This window comes from Microplitis demolitor, chromosome 10, assembly GCF_026212275.2.
Source record: "Microplitis demolitor isolate Queensland-Clemson2020A chromosome 10, iyMicDemo2.1a, whole genome shotgun sequence".
Taxonomy (NCBI): Eukaryota; Metazoa; Arthropoda; class Insecta; order Hymenoptera; family Braconidae; genus Microplitis; species Microplitis demolitor.
The window spans coordinates 14819097-14845431 of NC_068554.1; the positions used below are offsets into that span (position 1 = coordinate 14819097).

General features: G+C 34.1%; 3 protein-coding genes across 28 annotated transcripts in view; 1 reads left to right on the plus strand and 2 right to left on the minus strand.

Annotated features, from left to right (window-relative positions):
- Positions 1–16848, minus strand: part of LOC103569158 (uncharacterized) — a 137977-nt gene extending 121129 nt beyond the window's left edge. For 6 of the 24 annotated variants that reach the window (XR_008404444.1, XR_008404438.1, XR_008404436.1 and 3 more), the window contains exons 1-4: positions 16569–16841; positions 11862–16459; positions 11640–11777; positions 11383–11561 (exon numbers count right to left, since the gene is read on the minus strand). The gene's annotated coding sequence lies outside the window, so the exon portion shown is untranslated. The other 18 variants (XR_008404445.1, XR_008404443.1, XR_008404439.1 and 15 more) reach the window with 14 other exon arrangements.
- On the plus strand, positions 13–22400 carry LOC103569157 (uncharacterized). Of its 3 annotated transcripts, none has more exons than XM_008546295.2 (6): positions 13–941; positions 18281–18510; positions 18580–18646; positions 18730–19028; positions 21510–21619; positions 21994–22398. In XM_008546295.2, exons 2-6 carry the CDS (start codon positions 18342–18344, stop codon positions 22204–22206), a joined length of 858 nt encoding a protein of 285 aa, XP_008544517.1. In that variant the 5' UTR covers positions 13–941; positions 18281–18341; the 3' UTR covers positions 22207–22398. The 3 variants fall into 3 exon arrangements, with proteins under 3 accessions (XP_008544517.1, XP_053598494.1, XP_008544518.1); XM_053742519.1 differs by lacking the exon at positions 13–941 and adding an exon at positions 970–987 and having other exon boundaries at positions 21994–22400; XM_008546296.3 differs by lacking the exon at positions 13–941 and adding an exon at positions 15984–16074 and having other exon boundaries at positions 21994–22399.
- Positions 22401–22555: 155 nt separating this feature from the next.
- Positions 22556–26068, minus strand: LOC103569166 (midnolin homolog). Its single transcript, XM_008546323.2, has 3 exons — positions 25959–26068; positions 23208–23354; positions 22556–23136 (listed from the first exon to the last, which is right to left on the minus strand). Exons 1-3 carry the CDS (start codon positions 26005–26007, stop codon positions 22628–22630), a joined length of 705 nt encoding a protein of 234 aa, XP_008544545.1. The 5' UTR covers positions 26008–26068; the 3' UTR covers positions 22556–22627.
- Positions 26069–26335: the final 267 nt, after the last annotated feature.

Below are 26335 nucleotides of genomic sequence, written 5' to 3' on the forward strand. Positions count from 1 at the left end.
GAAATTGTTTTGTTTCATCCCGTATTACACAATGTACTATTACATTATTTGCATTTAGCCTGCAAGTTTCAATACCTACTTTACTAGTCGAAACAAGCTAATGTGAGACCGATGCGATTTATTAAGAAAAAACATTGACATCTGAAGAAGACTTGATTTTTAGAAATCGAACTGAAAATAATAATTTTCCGAAAGTTGAAAAATTTCCATTTAATCAGTCACCATGGCCGTGAGGTAAATAGGCTTACCTCTCGAAATTAGTCAGTGGCCTAATGTGGGTTTGAACCTCAGTGTTAGCCGGAAAAATAATTTTGTGGGTTTCAACCTGCCGCTGGTCTTACAAAAACCCCTAAGTCTCAAGGAAGCGCTTCTAACAGTATATAATTGTTAATGATTCTAGCAGTTAATAGTGACTTTAAATGACAAAAAAATAATATTTCCATTTCCTTAGTAAAAAGTTGAAAATAGAAGTTACATTTATTATTAATGGATTTTTTTCATGGGTATTTTATTAATAGAACTTCCACTAATGTTTATTTGTCACGGATCTTTTTAAGCACAGCTATTCCTTTAGTTATGTGGGTTATTATGTTGCTATATATATTTATATGTACATATAAATCGGTATAAACGTTTATGCTTATACATTCTAGAATATGGCTATATGAATAGTCGAATAATTTCCTAAAACCCTAAAACCTCGACTATTTTGGTCGTTATAGAAGATACAGTTTTATTGCATCGTAAATCGATAAAAATAAACTATTTTAAAAACATTCTAATTAAATAATCAAGGAGAGGTGGCATTATGAGTCACCTGACTCCAAATCTATCATACAATTTATGAAATAAATATGTTGACATTGTTTGCTAGCATTTAATTGTGTTATCACTTCTGATCTGTAACATTGACTAAACTACAAAAACTTCGTAATCAGTTGGTGAGTATATATCAACAATTATTAACTACTTCAATAACAAGTCCAGGTAAAAATGTAAAGAAAAATTATAACAATTTTATATCACCATTTGATATTGTACCAAGTGAAAAATTTATATCCATTATTGTTTGGCCGTAATACGATTTGAATCTATTGTTGGATTCAATACTTCCGTGCACAAATACAGTATTATGTCAGATATCTTTAATTGTGTGTCATTTATTTATTAAATATGCTTGAAATGTTGCAAATCTTCTGTGACATGAGAAATATTTTAAAAACATGAGCTTTATTCTGAGTTAGTAGAACGTTCCAAGATAGAGACGTAAAGTTAACTATACTATCAATTTGCATACGTTTAGAATCTATTATAGCATAGCTTCAATTTGGTGCCCGTTTATTTGAGGCTCGAACAAATCCAACCTTGATTTGTTTTATATGATCAAAGTATTTGAAAGCTCGAAGCGTAAAAAATCATCAAGGACGAAGTGAGTGGGTAATAATTTTTTCGGGACTTAAATGTTTACAAATAGAAAGAACCTTGCATACAATTATTCAAAAAAGTGACGAAACTATATTAACTAAGGAGTACTTTAGTTTCTAAAACAGTCGTTAATGTAGAATTTCTAAAAGAACACAAAAATGAATAAAAACGTTTGTAATAGAGTTCCGTCGCTAACTTGAATAATAATATGAAATTTTTGAGTTCCTGTAGTAGTGTTAGCTGTATTGTATAGCAAATGTAATGTTTTCTCTGCTTCGAAATAGTTGTTTCTGAATAAATAAAAACATTTATTATAATTGCTGATAAATAGCATCAGCTTTTACTTACTGCTTTTAAATCCCTGCCCAGAAAAAAAGATATCGAAATCAATTTGAAATGTTTCAGAAATAAAAAGTGTACAGTGTCAAAAATCGGTACTATAATAATTTGTAGCAAAAATGAAATGATTTTTCAATTTTATATTATATTATGTTATGCTACAAAATATATAATAACTTATGAATTATACAACTTGCTGAGTTATCAATATATATCTCAATTACTTAGGTCTCAGATCGGTCACTAATTAACTAGTATTTGAAAATAGTCAGAGACATTTAACGAGCAGGCTGGGACATACTACAGATGTAAATGTTACGTAAGGAAATTGTCAAATTAACTTGATGAATCTCAAAGTTCTCTGATTCCTCCTAACAAAGATTTCAACATAAAATATTCATTAAACATAAAAATTGTATTGTCAATATTAGTGAGTTTTAATGAAATAAATCTACCGTATCCGTCTTGAGTTTTGTAATAAATACCAACACCTCCAATCGGTGCTGGAGGATTGGTAACTATTGGTTAGATGTCTATAAAGGAATTAGTGTTTGAGTTGCGTCTTTTACCCAATCGGTTAATTGAAATTTCACATAATTTTTTCCAGGTTGACTTGATTCTCGATTTTGTTTTTGGCCCAACGTGGGTACATTAAGATTTTGTAAGTTTATTTGATCTCTGTGTCGAATAAATAGATATATATATTACTTACTACTTTTATAAGATTATATTAAATTAAGCAATAGATTTGTTGTACTACGAACTGTGGAAGTTTGATAACCAAGCAATGCTTGGCGGGGTTTTTCCTGTATAAGAATCCTGAGAAAGTATGGTGTAGCTATTTTTCGTTGTTCATATATCTATCGATGACGTCTTTCTCTTAACCAGTCTCTATATATTCGCGCATGGATATTTAAAAATACTATAGTATATCTAAAAGTATATAACTTTTTTAAACATCTACTAGAAAAATATCTTAGTGACAAAATCAATTTTTCCAAATTAATTTAATATTATAGATAATATATTTTCATGCTTCTTTTGTGCTATTTAATGATTATTTCAAAAATAGAACGTTTTAAGAAATTTTTGTCGCAAATCAGACTTCCACCGTTACCATTAAAACAAAAATTTTATGGTATGTTATTTGATCAAATATAGAAATTTCGGTAAACAAAGTGACAGTACTTATCTGAGGTTATGATAAATTCTTCATGAGTCCATTTACGTAATAATTAATTAATGTAACGATGCTAAATGGTAAACGGTTACTTCAAATACACGCAATGCGATGCCCCTCCCCCCTTCCAGAAAATACCCAAGGTCGAAGAAAATAATCAAGTGACCCAGGGTGAAAGCTAACCGAAGGTGAAATAAAAAAACTCTCTCCATTTACGCGTGGTGTCTAAATTCAACCACCACGGATCCATACCTCTGTGGATCAAACACTCCTACCATCTCAGGAAATAAAGAGACTCTGGTTGAAGTGGGCTTGGAAAGGCCCCCGTAGCCTCAGTTCCCTGTATTGGTCAACAGGTCGCTTCGAGATAAAATAGTAAGATGCAGTCTCATTTGAATACTCTGAAGAGAACTCACTCTATTTGTAACCATTCTGTTCTGAATACGCTATTATTCACTCATTCAGTTCCGGATAAATATATTATTTTCCGAGACTTTAATCTCTTTGATTTTATGAGACACGACAAAGATCGGTTTCGTTGAGAACACACCCTATCCTCGGACTCGTTATGTCACTTTGCCTGTCGGGATCCCAACCTTCGCATGTATGCATCGAAAATAACAATTCCGTTAAAGAAAAGAAAATTATGTTCAAGCGCTAATTAATAAAGTTATGCTTTCTTGTTTTTATTTATTTTTTAATGTACTTTGTAAATTTACTTTAATTTAAACATACGATTTTTGTGTTAGATTTAAATTCTTAAATTTATTGCCCATCGTTAAATAATCCCTTGGGACTTTTACACTTAAATATTTTAGTTATATTTCTAAATGTTTAATTTTATTCTTAAGAATTTTTGTTTTTTCTAACACAATGCTAGCAGATGTTCAAGGCAGTAAAATCTTTCACGAGCCTTAGGTTTATTTTATATACTCATTTTTTTTGTGCATATTTGTTTGTGAGTTACAAAGCATTTCATCCTAAGCCTCTAGTAGACTCTTTTTTTATAAATTGTATGTTAGTTATTTGAAAATATTGTACTCGTACTTTTAAGCTCACCCTCTTAATTTTTTTGCCTGTTGTTCTCTAAAACCCTACCATACTTGGCGACCCTTGAGTCCGGCATTCGCCATTTCCAAATGTCCTACGTCTAGTGACGTCACTCCCTTTCTCTTTCGTCCTGCTTATGCTACACCCACGCTCAGGCCCATTCTCCGTAATGTCCCTTATCTCTTCTCTTCCTTCTGCATTACCAATCACTTCCGAACTTTTCGTTACTACCGCTAAAATGTACACCCTTTTTCCCACTCTTTTCTCTTATGACATTTGTACCTACAATTTTAAGCTAGTAATTTTAAGTGAGTTATACATCGAATTTTGTACGAGACAGCTCGGTCTCTATGCATTAAATAAAATCAACTCCAGTTTTACTGCAAAACTTTGTACTTTTCTTGTCATTATATTATTGCAATTTTTGACGATATTCTCACGGCAAAACAGTCGTGCGACAAAACATTGGTCCTTCGAGCCGGATATTATTAAAAAATTAATAATTTTTTTTATTACTATTCGGAAATTATTGAAATTTCATTTATTGCAAGTATCACTGTAATTGCATAGTGTTTTCAAGTTATTATAAAGTTCGTGAGTGTACGACAGCCGCAAGTACGCGCATTTATTTATACGCAGTCATTTTAAACGAGTAATATATTCAATTAAACGCGCGAGTGCGTGCACAGTTACTACCTTCGTTTCAAAGTGAATGAAATTCGATTGTCATCGATTTGCATCCAGTTTCGGACATACGACGACGATTCATCACTCAGCTACGATCCAACTTATTGCCTGCAGTCAGCGACAACGAGTCAGCTTCAATTGTGGTCTGATAGCAGCAGAATACCATCAACTACATCGGTTCTTCTCAACAGACAAGTAAGTCAGTTGGAGCCACCAAAATTATCCTTTCTATCATATGTCATCTGAAATTTTTATATCGCTTTTATTTTGTGACGCATTGTCTCTTGTTGATTTTTCGAAAATTTCGGCATATTAATTACCTAGCTACGTCTACAAAATGTCTGAAGATCAAATAGAAGTTTTTACGAATAAACGCGCGGGTGCTAAAAGATCTTTAACCTCGTATTCAAATTTTCTTAAATCATTTAATCCCGCGACCGATTTTCCTAATCTGGAAAAGAGATATAAAGAGGCGGAGGTAAATAGAGAAAAATTTGAGGTCGCTCAAACGGAGCTAGAAAAGCTTCTTGACGAAAGTGACGAGCTTGATAATTATCGGGCTGAATTTGAAGCATTATATTTCGAGTCATATTCGATTGCTACAAATCTTTTATCTAGCCGAGTGCGTGTCTCTAACCCTTCATCAAACTTCAAGTTGTCTGAAATGCATGGAGCTAATGATCGCGAGGGCTCTTCCAATTCTGATGCAAATAGTGTGGTAATAGAAAACCAAACAATCGAGCAACTTAATGCCGCAGCACTATCTAATACTGCGCCAACGCCTCCGCAAACTATTTTGGAGCCATCTCCTCAGCCTATTGCGCAACCTTCGGAGACCTAGCAAGGTGGCATTCAGCCGTCAAGTGCAGCTTCAATGGGTCCCCAACAATTGAATCCTCTTCAAACATCGTTTCAGCCATCGTATTCTCTACCATCCAGTTTTCCCCATCAGAAGATGACGCATATGTCACTGCCTCCGCAATTCAGCTCAAGTCTCCCAACCATTGGGTTACCTAAATTCAACGGGTCGGTCGATACCTGGCTAGATTTCCGTAATCTATTTACATCGATGGTCCACCATGACCCAAGCATACCACCCGTCTGCAAATTATTTTATTTAAAAGATTGTCTATACGGCGATGCAGCGCGCGTCGTAGCCTCGATAGACTTATCTGATTCGAATTATCAAATAGCGTGGAATTTACTTAAGGAGCGGTACGACGATCGAAAATTTATTTGCGACAGCTACGTAGACATGTTGCTAGACTTACCTAGCATATCCAAAGAATTTTCGGCGCAAGACTTTGTGGATTGCGTCCAAAAGGATATTCGCGTCCTTCAGTCATTGGGAGAACCAGTTGATTCCTGGAACTCCATCCTAATCGCGACAATCCGCAGAAAGTTCAGCGGCAATCTTCGAGAAAGGTGGGAAGATTATAGCAACGACATTCCTAACCCAACTCTTCAGCAAATGCTCGCTTTCCTCAACCGACGGGCTCACTTAGAAAAAACCAGAAATCAGACTTTAACTTCTAAGTCTTCTGGCGCTCAGGAAAGGTCCAAACATCCTAATCAACAAGCTAACTTGCGCCCTCAAAAGGCGTATATGGCAACAACCTCGCAAAACCGGTGTCTTTTCTGCGAGGGTGATCATTATACTAGCAATTGCTCTAAGTTCCTCGCTTTAACGCCACATCAGCGTTACGAAGCTGCCAGGAAGGGCAGTTGGTGCAACAACTGCCTTCGTAAATGTCATCGCACTTCTCAGTGCTCCTCTGGTAATTGCCGCAATTGCCAGCAGAAATATCACACCCTTTTGCATTTTGTTAAGCAAAATAACATAGGGTTAAAGGTACCAGAGGTTCCGGCTTCGTCTTCCCCGGTGTCATCTACGGTAGCTTTACATGCTCGCTTATCTTCTGAAGCTGTACTAGCCACAGCTCTTGTAGACTTAATAAACAATCATGGGAAAATCAAAACTTGCAGAGTCTTTCTGGACGCAGGCTCTCAAGCTCATTTTATCACCGAGAGTACTGCAAAATTCTTAAACTTGGAGCGCAAACCAGTAAGCATTGCAGTCTCTGGTCTTGGTAGTACTTCGACTATCATAAAGCATGCTACTGCAGCCACCATTAAATCGCGTCACAATAAATTTCAAAAGACAGTCGAATTTCTAGTTGTACCTCAAATCAGTACATCTACTCCGTCTATTACCATCAATCATTCTTCGCTTGAACTTCCGAAAAATATTCGCTTAGCCGATCCGGAGTCTTACAGGCCTTCGGCAATCGATGCACTAATTGGAGTGAAACAGTTTCATAAACTCTTAAGTGTGGGTTAGATAATTTTAAAAAATTATCCCAATGCTGTACTTCAAAAAACCCAGTTGGGATGGATTGTAGCAGGAGAGCTGAGTCATCAGCCTCCTTCTCAAAGCAATGTCTGCCACCTGGGTCTTCGCGCCTCTGCTTCTGAGCAAGACCTCACCCGATTCTGGGAAATTGAAGAAGTTTCATCTTCTAAAAGCCTTTCCCCCGAGGAAAGGGCTTGTGAGGAGCATTATATGCTTCACACCACGCGGGACAGTTCAGGCAGGTACATAGTAAGATTACCCTTTAATGACAAAATTAAAAATTTGGGATCATCTTACTCAACTGCCCTCAGACGCTTCCACTCTTTGGAAAACAAGTTCGCCAGAAATTCGGAGCTTCATCGCGATTATTCGGCGTTTCTAACCGAATACGAAGAGCTCCATCATATGTCTCTAGCCCCAGAAGAGGAGAATACCTCTGCTGGCTTTTACCTTCCTCATCATGCCGTCATCAAACAGGATAGTCTGACCACAAAAATTAGAGTGGTTTTCGACGGTTCGGCAAAAACCTCGACGGGTATCTCGTTAAATGACACCTTAATGGTTGGTCCTAAACTACAGGACGACCTGTTTGTTATTCTTACTCTTTTCCGGTCCCATATTCATGCTCTTACCGCAGATATTGAAAAAATGTATCGGCAGATTCGTGTCCACCCAGTCGACACTAAATATCAAAAAATTATTTATCGAAATGGCTCTCAGGCATCGATAAATACGTACACTCTCGACACCGTTACTTATGGTACGGCTTCTGCCTCTCACTTGGCTGTTCGATCGCTACATCAGCTAGCTAAAGACGAGGGTCACTTATATCCTTTAGCAGCCACCGCTTTAATGAGAGACTTTTTATGTTGATGACGTCCTCACAGGGGCTAATAGCCTTATCGAGGCAGCTCTACATCGGGATCAACTTAACGAATTACTGAAAAAAGGTGGGTTCAATCTACGAAAATGGGCTTCCAGCTTTCCCGCTCTGATTTCTAATTACCCCGAGCATCCTACGTCCACTCACATGTCTCTCGACCTAGAGGCCACTGTGAAGACTCTAGGTATTTACTGGAACTCTCGGGAAGATACATTATTCTATAGCGTAAACCTCTCTAAATTCAAATCATTCACGAAAAGAACTATTTTATCTCAAATAGCCAAGTTGTTTGACCCATTGCATTTCCTAGGTCCAGTCATTGTCTATGCTAAAATCATCATCCAGCTTTGCTAGAAATCTGGGGTCAGCTGGGATGAATCCATCCCCCAGAACATCCATGAGATGTGGGTCGCCTATCAGGAACAATTATCTCTGCTTGAAAAACTACGTTTTCCTCGATGTCTTATATGTCCTGGTGTCGTAAATATCCAAATTCATGGCTTTTGCGATGCAAGCGAGAAAGCCTACGGCGCATGTCTTTATTTACGCTCCACAACTTGTGAAGGTGCCGTGCAAGTACAATTAATTTGCTCAAAATCTCGCGACGCACCCGCCAGTACAGTAAGCCTGCCTCGTTTAGAGCTCTGCGGTGCAGTGCTCTTGGCAAATTTATATACGACCGTACGTGAGTCACTTTTACTTTCCATTGATGACGTATATCTATGGTCAGACTCGACCATCGCTTTACATTGGCTGAAAACTCCTCCTCATCGTCTCAAAACCTTCGTAGCAAACCGAGTAGCTGAAGTGCAGAGGATGACTCCCCATTGTCATTGGCGTCATTTGTCATCCCAAGATAACCCTGCTGATTCCATTTCACGAGGCCAGCTTCCTTCCGAGTTCATTAAAAATACCCTCTGGCCTCGGGGTCCAGCTTAGTTGACGTTCAACTCAGATTTTTGGCCCCAAGGAGTCTTGCAGACAATCGATATCCCTGAGATCAAACCAAATATTGAAGAACTGATTGCTTGCCTTGCACTGAACTTCAAAGGCATAAATGTCCTTGAAAGGTACAGTTCTTTCGGTAAACTTCAGCGAGTAATCGCTTACGTGTTACGTTTTATTCATAACTTAAAAAATACAGCCCAGCGACGTGCTGGCGCGCTAACTCCTCTAGAAAACTCAGAGTCTCATTCTCTCATAATGAGGCTTACTCAATATTCAGCCTTTTTGAAGGAAATTAAATGCCTTCAGAAGAAAGAGAACCTTCCTGAATCTAGCAGGTTGACCCCGTATCTTGATGAAGCTGGTCTGCTGAGGGTTGGTAGACGGCTTCAGCACTCGGAATTGGCTGAACGTACTCGCCATCCTATCCTATTGCCTCGTTCTCATCACATTACGGGCATAATTATACGTGGTGAGCATAAGCGTCTCATGCACGCTGGTATTCAGGCCACACTATATTCTCTGCGACAAACTTATTGGTTTGCCGATGGGCGGAGCACCGTACTCAAGGTTCTACATCGCTGCTTGCCGTGTTTTCGGGCCAAGCCTAGGTTAGCAGATCACGGCTCCGGCCTACTACCTGGAGCTCGCGTGACGGCCTCTCGCGCCTTTCTTAAAACTGGAGTTGACTACTGTGGTCCTCTCTTCATAAAAGAGAAGCGGTTTCGCAATCAAAAAAAAGATAAAGGTTTATGTAGCAATCTATGTATGCATGGTCACTAAGGCCGTGCACTTAGAGCTAGAATGCGATCTCACTACTAAAGCTTTTTTAGCAAGTCTCCGTCGTCTATTTTCCAGAAAAGGCAAATCAGTCGAGATATATTCAGATAACGCAACCAATTTTGTGGGAGCTAATCGTGAGCTTCAAAGCCTCTTTGACTCAATAGACTATAAAAACTCAGTGAGAGAGTTTCTTGATAAAAACAAAATTGTTTGGCACTTTATACCTCCCAGGGCACCGCATTTCGGCGGGCTTTGGGAGGCGGCCGTGAAATCGTTTAAAACTCATTTGGTTCGATCCGTTGGGGATACGTTATTAACATATGATCAATTGGAAACTTATGTCATTGAAATAGAAGCGATATTAAACTCCCGTCCACTTTCTCCTATGTCCTCTGACCCCAACGACTTGCTTCCTCTAACCGCCGGTTATTTTCTAACTGGTAGTCCACTGACAAGCTTTCCCGAAGAGGACTTCATAGACATTGCCGCCAACCGCCTATCGGCGTGACAACATGCTCAGAAGCTGAAGCAGCATTTTTGGAACCGCTGGCATCGTAAGTACCTGAACAACATCATCAGCCTCCATCATTGATCCCCGGATCCCAATCTACAAGTAGGCAATCGTGTTCTGCTCTACGAGAACAATCTTCCACCACTTGCTTGGGCTGTAGGCCGCATCATCGCAACACACCCTGGACCAGATGGCATCGTGCGGGTGGCTACTGTGAAGACCCGCAGCGGCGAATATAAGCGGTGCACCAAGAAAATGTGTCCACTACCCTTGGAGTGAGCGATCGTGCAACTTTTTTCTCTTTTTGAACTCTGATAGTTCAAGGGGGGGCGGCATGTTCGAGCGCTAATTAATAAAGTTATGCTTTCTTGTTTTTATTTATTTTTTAATGTACTTTGTAAATTTACTTTAATTTAAACATACGATTTTTGTGTTAGATCGTCTCGCACTTTCTGGTGGCTAAAGACAATTAACGTGTAGTGAGAAAATGTATTTGATTCGAGGCACTAAATACTGCCAAATATAAGAGATAACCCGGAAAAAATACTTACAAATATGATCATCTATAATTTCTGTTTCCTTCAAATGATTGGACTATGAATACAATTATCTAAATACTCAATGATGATGAGCATCATTATGTTAAATAAGTGCGTTGCAAGACATCAAGTGACCGTTTCACATTCGAGGTATCCGAAATTAGTCGAATGGCTTAGCATGCCAAATTGTTCATATGTCCCATAACTTCGTTCTATGGTTTGAGCCTTATCACGATCCACTAATTGAAAAATGATATTTTTTGTTGGGTAAACGTATCGTACGAAAGTATCTTGCCTCAGATTTATTAAAAACTAATGAAGACTTACTGAGGACCGATGACACAGTCTTCATAAATCATTTAAAGATTTAAGTAAGACTTGCTTAAGAATGCTATTAGGATATTTCACTTAGGCCACAGAAAGCTTGAGTACTCAACTTTAAAGACAGGAGTTATAAAACAAAAAAGTATCGATCTAATACCAATAAATTGAAGCATGTTCAACTCAAATATATAATTTTGATATCTTCTTCAGTGTTTTTTGTATGTTGATATTATTCATAATCAGTGCAGTGAAGTTATGGATGACCATATATGCTCAGATGAGACAGTATTTTCCACGTATTTTTTTCCGTGTATATAGCAGAGTCTTATTGACTTTAAAAGTTAGTAATGAAAAAATTCTTACCGCTAAACAAGCTGTTATGAAAGAAGGAAGTCGACGACAACTATGACTATATCCATCACAAAATGCTGCAGTTCTTACAGTAGGAGAAAGATATCTTTGATAATAATTCTTTCCCGTCTGTATTACACGATCAGAAGTAATATACAATGATAAAAATTGATAGCGTTTGTAATTCACACCTTGGGATTAATGAAAGTTTGAATTATTAGAATGTTCTGTAGTTTAATATGAATTAGTTGGGTCAATTATAAACTTACCTTCACTGTAATTTTTGGGATCACAGCGTCTTATTATTTTAGGTTCACTAGCCATAACATCACGCGCTGCTTTCGAAATATCGATTACTGAATTTCGATAAAGATTTTCAGCATTGTACAACTTCGCTTCCCATTGATCTGATGTAAAATAAATAATAGTCATAACTATTGAAATGAAAAAAAAAACATTTGTTAGAAATTTATCAATGGATTATTATTTACGTGAGTTTGATAGTTGCAATTGTCGATACTTATAAGCATAAGCTTTCATTATGTAACCTTTGGCTACAGTTCTTACCGCAACAATGTAAATTTCGAATAATATTTGATATCGTGACACACTTAAGTCACAAATATTATTGTCTGCGTCCTAAATTATGATTTTAGTTATTTTTATCAATTAAGATGGGCATTAATTTTATAAGATATTATTGTAATGTAGCATTATTATGGAAATTCGTATATAGAGATCTGTAGAAATTTTCACAAAATCAATGGTAATCTATAAGAATCCATGAAAATATTTCCTAGAGCATGGAAAACATCTTTACAATACCCCTATAGATTTCTTTGCCTGGATTGTCATTCGATACAATATTAACTTTTTCTCTCATGTATCTAGGATATGATATGAATATATATGAATACATATGATTCATATATATTTCTATATACTATCAGTTTATGAAGTATTGATCCTAAATTTAAATCATGAATAACTTGTGTTTAAAAAAATTGCATTAACACGTGAAATATATAGATCGGTAGATTGAAGTCTCTTCTACTCCTATCCAAAATTTTACAAACCTAAAAAATATTTAACTCGAGATATAAACGATTGAAAGTTAAAACACGTAGTTTCTGGGAGGGGGGTATATATTCAAGTAGCAAATTTGATTATTTATAACTCTGTAAATAATTGCTCTGTTGCTACGCTGATTTTTTTTATGTATTTAAATAAAATTCGTATCTCAATTAGATCCCGAGATAGCCTGTGACGATAAATTATAAATTATAGCAATAATTTAGAAAAAAAAAAACTTTTTCCGTGAATTCTATTCGGAAGGGGTCTACTATACACCAAAAAAGAACAGCGTAGCCACAGAACAATTATTAATGGGGTTATAAACAATCAAAGTTTATGATTGAGTTAATACTCCGCAAAAACCATGTTTCTTAACCTTCAATTGCTTACATCTCGGGTAGAAAATTTTGGAGGTTTCTAAAACTTCGGACAGGAGTAGAAGAGATTTCAATCTACCGATCTATATATTTCACGTTTTAATGTAATTTTTGTGAACACATATTATTCATGTTTTCAATTATGTTTATTATTAGTTCTAATAACTCCTTTTTTCAACAGATTCTGAGCAGTAGCTAGATAGTATAAAACCCCAAATTTTCCAAAAAGTTCTTATAAGAGTCAACAAATGTTTTTTTTTTGTTCCAATAACGTTTTTTGTAACAAGTTCTAAAGAAATAGCAAAGTAATACTAAAGTCAAAATTTCCCAAAAAATTCTAACAAGATTAAAAGAGTGCTTATAATTGGTTCCAATAACTCTTTTTTTTAATAATTTCTGAATATGTAGCAAGATAATACAAAAACCCTTATTTCTCAAAAAGTTCTAATAAGAGTCAAAAAATGTTCACAATTAGTTCCAATCATTAACATTTTGAACTGCCCGGGATAAATGATTAGACATGAACAGGCATAAGTCTTCAGGCCTGATCAGACATGAAAAATCACCATGCCTGGTCATGCCTGATCACGCCTGATCAGGCATGTTCAGGTCTGATCAGGTATGTTGATGTCTGTTCATGCCCATCCGGGAAAAAAAATTAAATATAAAAAATGGCCCTATATACTAATATATAATTATGTATAACTACATTATATCATGTATAATTATTGCTATGAAAATAAAAAAACAAATAAAAAATTCGGGCTTGTGGAGGATTTGAACCCCTAGCGAATTCGATCATACCGAAAGTTTGGGTATATTTTGAGTGTGTTTTAGACATAGTATACTAAAACAGTATGCCTTCTCCTCGGCCAATTTAACCTCGAGGACAGGTATCCGTTCGGTTAATACTTATTACGCTGTTTTCTAAGCAGCGTTACGGGGCTGGGTCACGCAATTTATTTATTCTTCCACTAGGCTGCCATGTTGGCCTCACCAGGATAGTCATGGACAATGGGTATTGAGCAGATAAATAAATACGGACTTACCTTTTGGCTTTAGCTTAAGTACTAGTTTGACACGTGCTACGCAGCGTTGAATGCACTAGTTATTATCGTTAAACTAATGGACAGGTACTTTTAAACAACAATGACAACACGAAGTAAAGTTTAAAATTACTTAGCACTTTATTCAATAGAAAGGCAAAGCTTTTACGTTTTATAAATAATCAAACAAAAGAAATACTTTTTCCAACCGATCAGCGTTGCGAATCAACCAAGAGTGACTTCCCTCCAAAAAAAAAGTCCCCTGGTTCCTTTTGTGTAGTTGACCAACCTCACGTCACCTAGGGAATTGCTAGGGCTTAGGCGTATCCACGCGGCTGCAACAGTGGGAGCGATACCACACTCAGTCGCTCAATCAACGATCGAATACAAAGTATTGAGTTTTCTCCCTCAGAGATGGCGCCACATAAGCCGAACTGGCCTCACCTGTGTGAGTGAGCCAGCCGCGTATGTCCCTGCAAGGTGGACTGCAGGGCACTGGACCAACGTCTGTACCAGTGGGTCGGCTTACGATCTCCTGAGGTGGAGCATTGCGCCTCCAGGGAAGTATTTAGCAGGTGTCGCCCACCACCAGGTGATGAGGTTCTGCGAAGAGAGACCGTGCGACTAAAGTCGTACGTATATCAGTGCCTCTCGGTTGTCGCGACGTCGATTAGTTAAATGAAAGTATATTTAAAAATATGGCTAGCAACCGAGGCTAGGATTTTGCCTCGTCACAATACATTTGATAACATTTGGGTACGTTTTACGAATAATGCCTTAATCATACCGAAATAATACTGAAATTAACGTAAATATTGGGTATGTTTGTGAACTTTTCATACCCAAACTATACTGAAAAAAATCATTATTTGTGAAATATCGTATAGATGGCGTTTATAAATGAAATCACATTTTACTATTCAGCTTGAATCCTGTTGTACCAACTATTCATATACAATATTATGTATTTCTCTAGAGACAGCTTATACACTCACATTTTTAGAATGGAAAGATTTAATTACATTTAATACAAACTTTTTATTCTGAATTGTTTTACTGGCGCTGTTAGTGTAAGTTATAAATGATTGTGTCAACTAATAAAAAATAATGGAAGTAAACAGGCTCTACAAAGAACAAGATTTTTGAAGCATACTAAGAAACATAACCCTAAACATAATATCTATCAATGGGTCACAGATTTTATTGAAAACGATCGATTTGCACGAAAAAAACTAAACGAGAGGTCTGTAATATTTCCTAACAGACAGCGAAGAGCGAAATTTATTCAAAAATAATCGGAAATTATTTTTATGTTTTTTATTAATAAAATCAAAAACCTTTTCATTTTCATTGTTCTAAAAAAAATTTAATAAAATAACGAATTTATAATTTATTAAAAATTTCAAAATTTGAATAAACATGTATTTTATTTCTCTCCTATTAATTTCTTACTTTTATTATTAAATTGATTTATTAGTTAATATATTAAAATTTGAATCTGCTAAATTTAACATTTAAGAAAAAAAATTATAGTATTTTTTAGGTATATAAAGTTCACAAACATACCCAAAATAGAGGCATTATTTAGGTATAATTTGGGTTGTTTTTTGGTATATTACCGAAAAATGACCGAAACTGGGCTAAAATTCAGTAGATATTTTCAGTATTTTTCAAGTATGACCGAATTCGCTAGGGACCGTGGACCTTGTGCTCGAAAGTTTAACTCGCTACCTACTGACCTAAGAGATTTAGTTGAAAAGTAAGTTCCGTATGAAATTTAAGTAATAAAAATCTTATATGTGATAGATTCTTGGTCAACAAAATTTCATATCTATGAGCAGATATGAACAGCCATGAAAATACATGAACAGCTATGAATAGACATGAACAGACATGATCAGGCCTGAGTGTATTTAACGCTTCAGACATGAACAGGCATGGACAGGTATGATCAGGCCTGATCATGTTTAATTTCAGGCCTGATCATAGATGAACAAGCATCATCAGGTCTGATCATTTTTTCCCGGGTGTTTTTAAACAAAATAAAACAAAAGATTCCGGTATAAGCCAGAAGCCGTTAATAGTAACTCTTAAATCTTTAATTTTAAAACAACTAAAAAAATACAAAAGCAAAAATTTTTAGCCTCAGACTTGAAAAATTCTGGTAGGAGTCAATATATTGACATTATAATCTTTATAATCCTCGAGTGAGTATATTTTTTTTAAGTTCTTTAAAACCATTAATTGTCAATCTAAATTATTTTTGCTCAAAAAATATAAAAACCCTGCAAGAAAAATACACCATTGTTTTACATTTTTTACACTTCTAATTTTTTCAATGTTTAAAAAGTGTTCATTTTTTATTCCCAACTGTCCTAACTTTGGAATGATCACAGTCATGAATATTTTTGGAACGTTTTTGGAACTAATCTTATTTCTATGGTCTGTTACTGATTCTTGTAGAAGCCCACAGAAATTCAATAGGATATTCAATAAGATCTCAGAAAATCCACAGAAGAATTATGATATCAAATATTTTTGATGGATTCTGATGAGAAGCTATATAACTATTTATTGAATTCTCATGGAAACCTGTACGAATTATCATGTCTTAACTTAATGTTCCATTGGAAATCCAACTAATAATTGATCAGGAAAGATTTGATCGTAAAACATTTAAAATATATATAAGAGTAGTTACTTGAGATTGTAGATAATCATGCAGAAAGTCAAAAAGTATTTAATAATTTGATATTTTTTATTTTAACTTTCGAAGTTAGTAAATTTTCAGGAAGCAATATCATTAAAAATATCACAAATAGATTTTTTGGATTCATTTTTGAAACAGAAAATTTTTTCTATACAGCTTTTTAGTAGTTACGTTTTAAATGTTCTAACACACAGAAGCAAGTAGCAACTATTTATAGTTCACTTGTAGAAGCGATCAAATATCCAGCGCGTGATCGTTCTCTACTTTTACATCGTCGTTAACGACCTTATCTATTAGTCACTTTATGTTAAAAAAAATAATATTGTAAAATATTTTGCTTCGATGATTTTACGTGTGAGATAACAATATAAAAATTTAAGACGGTGATGAGTCACCCAATAAAACTAAATTAAAACATGGAAACCATTTTTATAAGTCCACGCACGATCATGCTGTTTTGTCATGTCTATAAATTGAACCCTGTGGCTGTTCATCGACCGATGCTTTCTAATCAATGATAAGCAAATGCTGATTTTCAAATTTTCAGTAGCGTGGCATGATTATCTCAATATCCAAATAAGTGATGAGTTGATGTCAAATTACTGACGTCAAATGATGCCAACTTGCTACAAATTTGAAAGTAATTTTTGTTCTTCGATTTCCGAGCAACTTAGCGGCAAGTTTCTGTGTTGACTTGTCTTTCAATGATAGCAGTAGATTGACTTCAACTCGTCGTTCAAGTTGTATTCATATCGTAGTCAAAAATTGAAGTCAGAAGTTGGCAGCAACATGTCCAATTGGGGAAATTTCCGCTGGACAAATCTAGTTATCTTTGTTATCATGTATGAGGATAGATGAATTCATAGCTTCATTTGGACTGACAGTTATGATATTCACTATAATTCCAATAATATTTTTATGTGTGTATAATTACTGGGACTAATAAAACCTAGTCAAATTTTAAGGAGTACAGACGCGAGTCTATATCGTCAGTCTTCAGCAAGTCTGCATAATCAGTCTCGGATGTCTGAGGTATTCATTAGCTCACATTTTCTGCAAAATCGTTTAAAATACCTGAACACCGTTGCTCTCTTTGTCAATTTCTAAATCACCTTATCAGTTTTGGATAGTAAATTCAGTGGTGCCCACGATGCTCAATATAATTTTATCGAGCAATAATACTGTTAATTTGTAGCACTTTTAATTTGAATGAGAACCACTATCTGTCATAGGTACCACGTTTGGGTATAAAGTGACTTGGAGATAAATAAACTCAATATCGTAAGCACTTCTGCAGCACCTCTGACAAAGCATTATTATTTGGTATGAATATTGCATAAGAATTGGTGCAGAATTCTTCTAAAGATTTTCATGAGTCGTTAAAAAGAATCTATAACAAGACTTGATAAAATCTTTGGAAAGCTTATTTATGAAATACATATTCCTTAAGTCTTGTATAAATCGTTCGTAAGACACTTGCTGAAGGACATTCGCTAAGTGACTTGCAGAAAAGAATTCTATCAGATTACAACGCTTCTATGAAAGTATTTATTTTAAAAACTAGATCTCTAACACAAACTGCTGAAGAAGTTTTACTTCTTCTATTAGCTCGTATGAATGACGTTCACATATTTATCGTTGTTAATAATTACGCTACCTACAATCTATGTAAAATATCAAGCAATCATTTTTCACAATTTCAGCTATTTTAGGGAACAAATTTTTGAAACCAAATATTATTTGACATAAAGGAGCTACACCAAGATGGATATACAAAAATCGGCATCGATATTCATAATCATCTTCGCATTGGCTGACAGTTGTAGTCCTTTCTTTCAACCAAATATTGTTGAAAAACATAATGATATAAATTTATCACGGTGGACTGTAATCGTCCGTCAACGTACGATGACGAGATTTATATTCAATGATAGTGAGTTTTTATGCTAACATATCTGAAAAACTTATTTTATTTGGTTTATTAATAAATGATAATTTACAGCTGTACAGTATGGTTCTCTAATTCATTTTCAAGCTGTTCTTACATTAAATACAACACTCATAAACATGTACAATTAAATTCAATTATTCTATTATCATTTCGAAACAGTCAACAAAAATTGTTAATTTGTAATTTCGAATTCAATTTCAGGCCTCACACAAATTTCACTTGCATTAGTAGTTGTCAAATATTAGAAACAAGCAAGAATTTAGATCATTGTCATAATAGACATGTTATCAAAGTCATAAACGTAAGTCGCAAGGGAGTAACTCAATATATGGACTATAATAATTTTGTTATATTGGTTCTTGAGTCACCTTTTCTTAGTGAAAACGCTAATGTGATCAATTTAGCAAGGAGTGATGATTTAAGAATTCTTAATGACAATTGTTATTTTTATGCTTTAACAGCATCTATAAGAGAACATCGTTTGCTTGAAGTTCAGAAATGTAAGTGACGTATACTTTTAATTGATCATTTTGAAAAAGGCTTCCAATGCTCAAAGAATTCACAATATCATAATAAATCGTTCTATAAAATGAAACATACGATTATTTAGAAAATTTGTAAACTGATCACGTCTAAAGAAATAAATCGGTCTATCGATTGACCCTACGGGCCAGCCCTAAAACTTCTTGCTATGTTCGAGATCCTTGAGCTCGAAAAAATCGTCGTGAATATTTTCGAGCTCGAAAATACTTTTGTATGCCGTTGGTGTCGAAAATAAACGTTTTTTACCATTTTTTCTCCAACGATACCTCTCAATTGAATTGACCGATTGAGAAAATTGAGGTGGCAATCGACGCGTTCTATTGAGTTCTAAAGCTGATCAGATTTTAAATTGATTTATCGGGTCGTTTCTAAGATATTTCGAAAAAACTAAAAGAAAAATTTTCTTTTATTTTTTTCGACAACGGTTTCTCTTGAACGAATAAACCGATTTTGATGTTTGAGGTGGCATTCGACGCGGCTTATAAAGTTTTAGAACCCAGTTGGTTTTGGAATCAGTCCATTGAGCACATTAAAAGTTATTAAACAGAAAATTTTAGGAAAAATTTTGTTTTGGAATATCTCTGAATAAGCTCTTTCGTTTACGTTCAATTTTTCACAACTTTTGGATATTGACAAGCCACATCGAATGACACTTTGATGATCAAAATCAGTTTATCCGTTCAAAAGTTATAAATATTTACATACGTACGTACGTACATGCATACACTTGGACATCGTCTTGAAATTAGTCAGAATAGCTTCCTACCCTGATTAAACAATACGATTTGTGACGATTAGAAACGATCGAAAATTTAATCATCATTAATCTTCATAATCATCATGGTTTTTCACATTTAATCGTCGCTAATTGTCAAAAGGTGATTTATTATTTTACGATTAAAGACGATTCATGACGATTTGAAATTTTTAATCGTCATGAATCGTCTTGAATCTTAAATAATATATAGCGATTTCTGATCCTGCATGAAGATTGAAAACGATTTGAAACAATTAAAAATTAAATCTTTTTTAATTCTCTTTAATCATCAATTGACGATTTGTGACGATTTTAAAAGATTAAAACAGTTTCAATCGTTACGATTCGTTTTGATTAATCAGGGTAGAATCTCAAACGTCAAGATCTCTCAGAAATTCGATTTTTGAAAATCAGACCAAAACCAATAACTTCCTGAATTTTTTTAAATTTCCAATTTTCTTAGCAGAAAGTTAAAAATAAAATCCAGCTAAAATGTTACTCTGTGAAAAAAGATAAAACAAAATGATTTCAGACCAGAGTGAAGTCGGCTGCCCGAGCCGATATCACCCGCTATCTGGTCGTGTTACATCCTGTGTCACACACGATATTTTTCATGGTTACTTGCATTAAAATTTTAAGACCAACGATGTGATCAACTTTTAGCGTACGCGTAGACCGTGATTTCCAATATATGATAAAGCAGAATATGTAAACACTATTTATCATTTACATTTATATTTATGAAACTTGATCTCAAAGTCAGAACTTAGATTCACATCAATAAAATTAACGGTCTGAAAATAATATGGAACAAATGAAAAGTATCAGAGTTAAAACTGCAAACGCCGTCAGCTATCAGGCACAAATGTTATTTGTTTTATCCCAAGGGAGGAATAGTATGATTCAAACTAAAGGAAGAAAGTAGGATATTCCAAACGTAGATTGAAATGTCCTACCATTCTTCGTGGCGTATATGCTATTTTTCTTTAGATCTGCACCTGAAATTAAAAATTTTTGACTTTGTTTAAGGAAAGAATAACACACGTGTTTATTTTTATCATTTTTTTTTCATAAGAGAAACGAACTTCTTTCTTCCTTCTGCACTTATGCAAAAAAAATAATGGACAATATAAACACTATTGGAAAGTCATTAGCGTCGATAAGTGTTATATTATTGATCATTAGTGACCATTAGTACTCTGATCAGTGAATTTCACAACACTATTGAATGTGATTGGTGTTGGATAGTATTAGATTAGTGTTCATTAGTCGGAGTGCTACTGAAATTAGCTTGTTGTGGATGGCTGCAAAGACACTGACATCTCAGGTTTTGATGCTGGTATCATGGTAAAATATTAGTAAATTCTAACAACCATTAATGAGAATGATTAATCATCATTGCCGACAATATTAGAGAATTATGCGTACTGTGTTATTTTTTGTGGTTAAAGGTCATTAATAGTTTTTCAAAATGACAGATATCAATCATGAGCGTTCGAATTATAATGTAAAAATTAAAAATGTCAACTTTGAGTACTTTTTCAAAAGAAACAATCAAGTATTCTCTAGTTCCAATTTAATTTGAATGCAAGTTGTGTAGCTTGAAATTTACCTCGTTTAACGAGGGCACAAAAAAAAAATCTAAAATTTTCTAAATGTTTTAATATTTATAATGATTTAGATTTGACTGCGGCTCCATATAGGTTTGAGATGATCAATGGAAAAGTCAGAAGCTTAACTCACATTGTTGATGCTAATGAACAAATCAATGACAGCATAATTCTATTAACGGTAAGAATACTACCACTTTATTTAATATACTTAATATGGGATGATGTATTATCGAACATTGTATAGTAAGTGGACTCGGTGATTCTTTATACGGGAAGCACAATGTTTTTAGCACAAGTAGTAAGTGCAGATGCGTGAGTGTCAGTGAGTGCTTAGTGTGTATTGGATACGGCTGTTAAGAACATTGTGTTGAACGGAGAATGATTTAGCCAACGTGGTATGCACTATACTTTATTTAACAAATGTCTAATTTTTGCGTATAATTATATCTGTAAAGTAAATCCGAAATCAGGTAGGATTATATACGACACTAGGTGTGATAATCAGCCATGTCTTGAGTAAAATCTTTGACAATAATTTTTTTTTTTAAACAGACGGATTATTGGGCTAATCCAGTGATATGTCAAGATCAGTATGACTCCAGTAAATATTTTCATATTGGGTTTCTAAACATTCATATCAAAAATTTTACCTTCGATCCATTCGAACTTCAACTGACTGAATCATTGATATTAATTTTTCAACAAGAGAAGATATATAAAGAAATTGATGATTATTTTATAGCCACTAAAAACAATATTCTTTGAAATAATACTGATATAATGCTTTATGAGGTTAAGGACGAGACAAGATAATTTCAGGCTAAAGCAAGGTTTTCTAAGAGCAACCAAAGTACAATATTGTCTTTTATCTCGTGCTACTTTTGATAATCTTGGAATAAACAGACTCCTTGAACTGTCTTGATAATAATTTTTAAATAGCTATTTCTTAAGACCTAAATAAATAGAAATTGTTGGATAATTTTTATTGATTCACTTTAAATGGTTTTATAAAACTACAGATCATTACATATTTTATGAGTTATAACTGGATGGTCAGATTAAATACCATTAAAACCGAATCAATTTTAATAAATGTTATCGTTAGTATTTGAATACTCTGTTAATCTCTACCTACTTGAGATGGATTCAAAAATATTCGTTCCAATATTTAGCTATTTTAATTTATTTACTCAAATTTACTATCGGTTAAATATTCATTATTAATCCTTTGTAAATCTTCAAGTTCCCTATCTAAGCCCGGGGATTTCGAGAATGCTTTTATTGAATCGAGCATCTTTGCCATATTTTCAGCCATTAAAACCAGAGAGTTAGGAGAGTCGCTCGCCATCCTAGAAGATTCTGTTGTTGTCGTTACATAATCATATGTTGTGGTGGCTTTTTTATTGGTTGCATACTTCTTAACATACTCTTCTATATCAGTGGGCAGTTTGTCACTAAGCTCATGTATTCTTCTGTATTCGTTAGAAGTGTCAAAAAGAGATTCGGTTGAACTGTCACTTAAACTTGATGAGTAGTAGTGTTCATCATCGTCGTAGTGTATGTGATGATTAGAATTTATACTCCCAGAATCTCCATCACATCGAAATTGAGAGATTCCAAATTTAGATAAATCTGAAGGTCCGAATGAATCTGATGATCCTACTGAATGTGAAGATCTAGAGAATCCTGCGTAATCTGAAATATTTGAGAATCATTTGAATTGAAGTATATACCGACGAAAAATATTTAAAAATGTGGTTTATTACCTGATAATGGAGATGATCCTGAGTCGGGTGATCCTGAATGTGATGAGCCAGAATGACCGTGACCACCGAAATGGCCGTGTCCAGCACCATGAATATGACCACCAGAATGGCCATGACCTCCATGCCTTTTTCCTTCAGAAACGCTAGCTGAAATGGTATCATTAGTGTCAGAGATAAATAAAATTTACGATAGTTAAAATTACTAACGACTCTAGTAGCATTGTCCAAAACAAGTAGCTTGACGAACATAATTTAGCGACTTTCTTACGGAAGATTTATACACGAATTAAAGAATATGTATTCCATAACTATACTTGTTGCAGGCTTCATTAAGTCTTGCTCAAGATCTTTCTTTAAGACTTATAGAAATCTGAAGAAAGAGCCTGCATAAATTTTTAAGCAATGGATATACGACATAACCATGTTAGATTAGAGTTGCTACAAGATCGCTTAAGATATCGGGTTTCTTTATCTCCGAGTCTTTCCAGGCTCAAACGCAGTCTTTGTAGTAATCCCAGTGGCGCCCATTGAAATCCGAAGTCCTACAAGTGAATAATTTTATCATTCGATATAATTATATTGAAAATTAAGTGGGTGCACTGAATTCACTTTAACAATGCTGAATAGAGAATTTGCGAATTATCTAGCAGAGTAGCCACTTCTGAGTATTTTAACGGATTCCGCACCAGGGAAAAAATTGTCATGCATGATTAAGTTATCATGTTTTTTTTAACGACGATTAAAATAAATTTTATTTAAAATTTGTGATTCAATCAATAATTAAAATTAACCCTTTTTCCAAAAAAAAGTAAAATAGATTTCATTACAATTTTTTTTTATTGATTGAAGAATTGAATTAATAAATTCTAGCGAAAGTGATAATGATACTTTATACAATCGCATGTTTATATATTACTTTTTTTGCCAATGAATAGTTAAGATTAATTAAATTGTTAAATTTGCTTGCAATTTATAAATAGATGTCTTTTCATTCATTACTAAAAAAATATGTAATAACCAAATTAAGATTAAATTCAAATAATACTTTATTTTTTACAACCGGAGTTTTTAAAAGATGTTAAGAATCGTGGTAAACTGAACGAGCCAGGTCAGCCTAGTAGACAGTGGACGTGTTTTAAAACACGACGGTTGTGGGTTTGAAACCCGTCATGGGTAAAATTTCAGTAACACTTTTCAATCAGTAAACATTGACTATACATCTATACCAACAAAATAATTTAATTTAAAATTTAATTTTTGTAAGAATTCTCAAGAATGCTACTAGGGGAACGGACATTTCTCTTTAATAACAGTCCTGTTTAGAAATTTGATTCATAGATATTTAGTTCTCTGACATTGATCTTAATTTTGTTGAACAGAAAATATTAAAAAAAAGTATAAAATACTAATGGAACATAAAAAATAAAAAATAACGAGTTACAACTACATCATTTCATCATCATAAAAGGTCAATACTGCTAAACACAAAACCCGTACTCGGGTCACTCGCATACTGTATTGCAATGTCATAAGTTTCTGAATTTTAAAAAAATGATTATGTATGCCAATTTGTTTTCTAAGATAACTTCCATACAGACTGATCAATTTTATTGGAAATGACTACAATCACATAAGGTTATCAAAATTATAGATAAGTAAAGATCTGTTTCGTCAGATGAAATTATAATAAAATACTTATTATTCTAATTACTTTATTTCCAAGTTTTCTTTCACAATCATAATAGTTTTTTGTGCTAGCAAATGAATCCAAAAAAATTGGTCAAAAATATTATAAAAGACAGTTAACTTTATTTTGGTCCAGGTTCAATATAGTTACCAGATCAATCGATGCAGTCTCGACGAAAAGCTTTCAGATAAAATTTTTGTTAATTTTTAATCTAAAATATTTTGATTGAATGTGTGATGTTTTAGATTGAAAAGTAAAAATTTTTATATTCATATCCTTGACTTTACTTTACCCCCCTCACCCCATAATTTTTATCAATTACTCCAGTGACAATATTGGTCAATTCTGGTACAAATCTCGAGCAAGTCAAGGAGAATACAGCGAAATGTTATGTCTACATATAGTGCGATTTCAAGATCTTGATTAAAATAGCTACTAGGGTAATCGAATATAATCACTGGGATGTTGTTAAATCCTAATTTTTCTGACAATCTTTGGGGAGCCTTTCTGTTTAGATAATGAAGAACTTTCTATTGATGGTTTCTTTGAAAGGAAAAGACTGCAACAAGAATAAATATAATGAATAAAGAATTTGATTATTCCGTTCTTACAATATTATCTCTAACTACTCTAGAATTAAATCAATAAATTTGCCTTAAAAATAAACTTTAAAGAATATTTTTCAAAGATGTTTCCCCTTGCCTTAAAACTTTCTGTTGGCAGTATATTTATTTGGTAGGCATGGAAGACGAAAGCAACTATTTTAGTAAAATTTTAACGTTTATAAGTAAATACGACTTGTAAATCTTTCAACACAATCCTTGAACATCAAAGTTGCCCGATCTATAAATTTTTGATTTATTAAATATATCACAATTTTGAAGTCGGATTGATTGATAATCACTCTCAATCACCGTAAAATTTAATTTTAATTAAAAAATAAATGATGAAGTTTGAGCATCAATTTACAGGTTTGAAAAAGTAGAGAGTGTTACAATCGAGGATTTTAATTAAATGTAATTTATTATTAATTGATCAATTCGAGAAATAACATCCAAACTTACTTGATATGATTGGTAGGACCAACAATCCAATGAAAAATTTATAGTCCATTATAAAAAAATCAAACGTAATAGTTACTTCAAGAAATTAGTAGTTTTACTAGAGAACGAAGTCCGAGAGCATGAATAGAAGTAAAACTAGAATGATAATTGCAAGCATATTTATAAAGTGATGATACGAATTATTGCAGGCGGGAGTATGTAGATTTCATAGAAATCTATGTTGTGCATTTGTTCTCATGGTTGAGTTTTTAAAAGTTTTGCCATAGTCTATCATGATTCGGCGAGTAGGTTTCAAAAATACCATTGGTTCGAAAACATATATGTATACATTAGGGTGGCGCAAAAAAAACGACAATTTTTTTTTCGAGTCTCTTATG

Coding starts and splice junctions, on each gene's coding strand:
- LOC103569157 (XM_008546295.2), top strand. CDS start 18,342: ATGGATATACAAAAATCGGCATCGATATTCATAATCATCTTCGCATTG. Junction 18,647..18,729: donor AATACAACACTCATAAACAT/GTACAATTAAAT, acceptor ATTCAATTTCAG/GCCTCACACAAATTTCACTT. Junction 21,620..21,993: donor ACAGCATAATTCTATTAACG/GTAAGAATACTA, acceptor TTTTTTAAACAG/ACGGATTATTGGGCTAATCC.
- LOC103569166 (XM_008546323.2), bottom strand. CDS start 26,007: ATGGACTATAAATTTTTCATTGGATTGTTGGTCCTACCAATCATATCA. Junction 23,355..25,958: donor GGTCCTACCAATCATATCAA/GTAAGTTTGGAT, acceptor ATACCATTTCAG/CTAGCGTTTCTGAAGGAAAA. Junction 23,137..23,207: donor AGGATCATCTCCATTATCAG/GTAATAAACCAC, acceptor CAAATATTTCAG/ATTACGCAGGATTCTCTAGA.